This window comes from Talpa occidentalis, unplaced genomic scaffold, assembly GCF_014898055.3.
Source record: "Talpa occidentalis isolate TD23 unplaced genomic scaffold, MPIMG_talOcc4v2.1 talOcc4.17, whole genome shotgun sequence".
Taxonomy (NCBI): Eukaryota; Metazoa; Chordata; class Mammalia; order Eulipotyphla; family Talpidae; genus Talpa; species Talpa occidentalis.
The window spans coordinates 28,627,633-28,631,416 of record NW_023601754.1 but is presented as its reverse complement, the minus strand read 5'-3'; the positions used below and the strand labels follow the sequence as shown (position 1 = coordinate 28,631,416).

Sequence of the window (3,784 nt, the reverse complement as noted above, 5' to 3'; positions counted from 1 at the left end):
TTTTTTTCAGCCCTACCAGGATCCCCAAGACCCTTTTACACCCGGCTCTCTAATCACTCAGGCTAGAGTACAAGGGGCAGAGCTGTGCACACAGCAAAGGGCAGCAGTTTGCTCAGCGCACGGCCCAGCTCTGCACTCGCTCCTCCGGTACCGAGGGGGCAGCAGAATGCACGCAGGGCGGCTTCTGGGAATTGGTGCCCGATGGCCAGTGCGCGCCCGCGGTGCGCCCGGCGCTGCGCTCGGCCCGGTGTGCCGTCCGCTGCCGGTGACTCACCGCGCGGGGCGTGCGCTGGCGGCGCCCGGCGGGGCCGGGCTTTTGCACCCGTCCCGGCGCAGTTCAGCTATAAAAGCAGCCCGCCGCGTGCTCCGCTCCACCACGCCTCCTCCAAGTGCTACCTGTTCCTTCAGCATCCGTCTGCAGACTCGTCTAGCCGCCTCTGCTCGTCATGGATCCCAACTGCTCCTGTGCCATCGGTAGGAGATACCAGTTTGCAGAGCTTGCGAAGCAATTTCTGACCGCTCTTCCTCTTCCTAATGACTCAGTTCTGGAAACGACCCCTTTCCTAAGCGCTTTGGTGTACCTTTCACTAGGTTAAGCAGAGGCCCTGTCTTACAGACGAAAAGTTCAGTTCATGTCTTACCCAGGTTCCAGGAGTCCGTGCAACTGAGACTGGAGCCCCGGCTCCTGGTAACCATTCCAGCTTTCTAGTCCCCAGGGACTGTTCTCACCTCTGCCTTTCTCCTTACAGGTGGATCCTGCTCTTGCGCCGGCTCCTGCAAATGCAAAGAGTGCAAATGCACCTCCTGCAAAAAGAGTAAGTAGAATCCTCTGGTCATCTACTCCCTAACCACTCCTCCGCCAAGTCTCCGGTCGGCTACCCCACCTCCAAACAGCGTGACTGGTGCCTCTTCCTCAGGGAATGCAGCACCCCACTGTGTCCCGCCGAGAATCCCTATTCATTCTTTGTCCTCAGCGCTCATCTCTGATATCGCCTTCCCTTCCCCAGGTTGCTGCTCCTGCTGCCCCCAGGACTGTGCCAAGTGCGCCCAGGGCTGTGTCTGCAAAGGGGCATCGGACAAGTGCAGCTGCTGTGCCTGAGCTTGGAGAGACTGCTCCAGATGTAAATAGAGCCATGTGTCCAAACCTGCATTTTTTTTCGAACGACCTGACCCCTTTCCTACATTCCTTTTTCTATGAAATATGTGAAAGATAATAAATGTTGTTCACTTTATGCTGGCTCTGTTTTACTTTGCATGTTTTTGACATAAGGGACCTGTGCCACATGTTGTTTTGATGAGATGTGGAGTTCAGGGTTTTGGGTTCTAGGGTTACCTCTGAGAAAAGTTTTGGCAGAGTTCCCCTGTTTCCCAAATAGACAAAGATATTTGGTTCTATCCACAAAGGTTAGGTTTACTAGGAAAAAGGAGGGGAGAAGATAACGCTTGCACAGACAACAGCAGGCAGAAAGAACTGCATTTTGCCAGTGCAGAAATTGCACTGATGGAGTGTTCTTTTGGGGAGGGGTTCATTTCTTTGTGAAATTGTTACTATTGTTAAATTGACCACTTTTAGGGTGTTGTGTTAATTTGCAAGGACCCGGGAGCCTCTATAATAAATGGCCCTCAGTCTTCATGTCCTACCTCTACTCAGCCCCTACAGATATTTTCTACAGCAGTTTGCACCCAGGATTTCCTGTGCCTCAGGATTTTTTTTTTTTTTTCATTTCTGAATTCTACCCCCTGCCTCCAGTTTCTGGTCCTGTAACACCACTGTCCCAAAATTTCTACTCTAAGCCTCCACCAGTGTGCACCAAGGCTGGGGTGGGGATTTGCACCTGAAGGGCATAGGTCTGGACTCCAGAGAGCCTGTTGCGTTGACAATACAACACTGACAAATGGGAGTCGTGGAGCAAGCTGTTGGATTCAGAATGGTGCTGAAGAGCAAGATCCTGATCTTTTTATTGATAGAATAATCATGCAGCATCAATTGTGAGGGGAAGGAAGGCAAAAAGAAGAGGGAGGGGTGAAGCTAGAAAATGTGCTCTGTCATCTATAGTATCAGGGGTCATGAGTCTGCCCTCCAGGCACTTCTCATCTGCTTGATGACTGTGTTGTAATTGAGATCAAGCCCTAGGTTCTCAGCCATGGTTTCAATCTTATCAACAAGACTTCTCACTGATCAGCTTCTGAGGTCCCTTGTCATACACAGGTCCTTGGGCCCCCAGGCGGACGTTCCTGGTCATACCTCGTGATGCACAGCTTTCCCAGGGTGATCAAACTTTTTGCTCTTGGTTGATTTGAAAGGCATCTTATAAGGTTGGGCTCCTATGACTGATCAGGCACTTCTGACCTTGTATGGAATGCAAGGTCAGGTAACAAAAAATTGTGGCCAAAAAGGCCACTTAGGATTAGCAGACCCACACGATCACCTTTGAGACTCTGTGCCTGAAAGCAGATCAGGTTATCTTTCTGAGATTTCCCTGATCTCCATGATATCTATAATATAGTTTTTAAAGGTTAGGCCCAGGGCCTCCCCTGGTGGCGCAGGGGGTTGAGCACTGCTTTGTGAAGCTGTCCGCAGTCTCTGCAGCACTGATTCGATCTCGGCCGGCTGGCGAGGGTCCCACATGGCACGGCAGACCTCTCCTGTCTCGCTCACTGCTCCCCTCATAGGTGTATTTCATCAGTCTGCCTGTTCTGTTCCCTGCTCTGTCTCTGGTGAATCCTCTCACCCTCCCACGTATTTGGCCTGTACCCCGGTTCTTGTATAAATAAATAAATAAATATTTTTAAAAATAAATAAATTAAGGTTAGGCCCAAAGCTATAAAGGTCTAGGGCAGATAAGAGATTCTCTCTATTCTCAAGACAACTGTTGGTGCTGAAACATCTCCAGAATTTTCATTCCCATGATTTCATTCCCAGCTTCACTTCTTTACTAGATTTTGTTTTTTAAGATTTATTTATTTTTATATAAGAACTGGGGTACAGGTCAGAGGCATGGGAGGGCGAGAGGATTCACCAGAGACAGAGCAGGGAGCAGAACAGGCAGACGGACTGAAATACACTGCTGAGGGGAGCAGTGGACAAGACAGGAGAGGTCTGGTGTGCCATGTGGGTAGCTCCCTGGCCAGCCGGGTATTGAACTCATGCTGCAGAGGCTGCAGATAGCTTTACAGTGCTGGAGGAAGGAGATACAAGATCGAGAAGCTAACTCACACAAGGAGGTAGGGGTAGAAGGGATTAGCGTAATCCATTAACCCAGTTGTGGAAACTAAGACCCTTAGGCATCAACACCCAGATCAGGAGGCCCAACACCCAGAAACTATCGGACTGCTATAGAGAGTGTCAACGGCACAAACCATCCACCTACAAAGATGACTCCCTCCCTGAAGATGATAAAACCTATTGCAGCCCTCACAACGGGCAGCACTCCCACTTCTCACATGTAACTATGCAGGTGCCTCTTTTTACCAGCTCTCTCCCTCTGCAGGGCAGCAGCTTTCTGGCTGCCCATGACCTGTACCAGGCTGGGACTTCACTGACTTCCCTCAGCAGGACAGCTCTCTTCAAGGCCACCCACCTGCAACCATGCAGGCCTCTCTCAACAAACCTGTCCCTTTCAGGGCAGCTCTTCCTGCCTGTTTGTGTCTATGCAAGTGTCTTTTACTGTCCTATCCCTTTTCTAATAAACATGCTCTTTAAATATAACTACTTTCTCTGCCTCGTGGAGAACCTCGCCTGGAAAACTTACCGCATGCCGCCGAAACAGCAGCTCTGGTGACA

The 3,784-nt window shown here is 50.4% G+C and overlaps 1 protein-coding gene across 1 annotated transcript; it reads left to right on the top strand.

Moving 5' to 3' along the window:
* The first annotated feature begins 314 nt into the window (after nt 1–314).
* LOC119250402 (metallothionein-1L-like) lies at nt 315–1,208 on the top strand. Its single transcript, XM_037518130.2, has 3 exons — nt 315–474; nt 750–815; nt 1,008–1,208. Exons 1-3 carry the CDS (start codon nt 447–449, stop codon nt 1,097–1,099), a joined length of 186 nt encoding a protein of 61 aa, XP_037374027.1. The 5' UTR covers nt 315–446; the 3' UTR covers nt 1,100–1,208.
* The last annotated feature ends 2,576 nt before the right edge of the window (nt 1,209–3,784 follow it).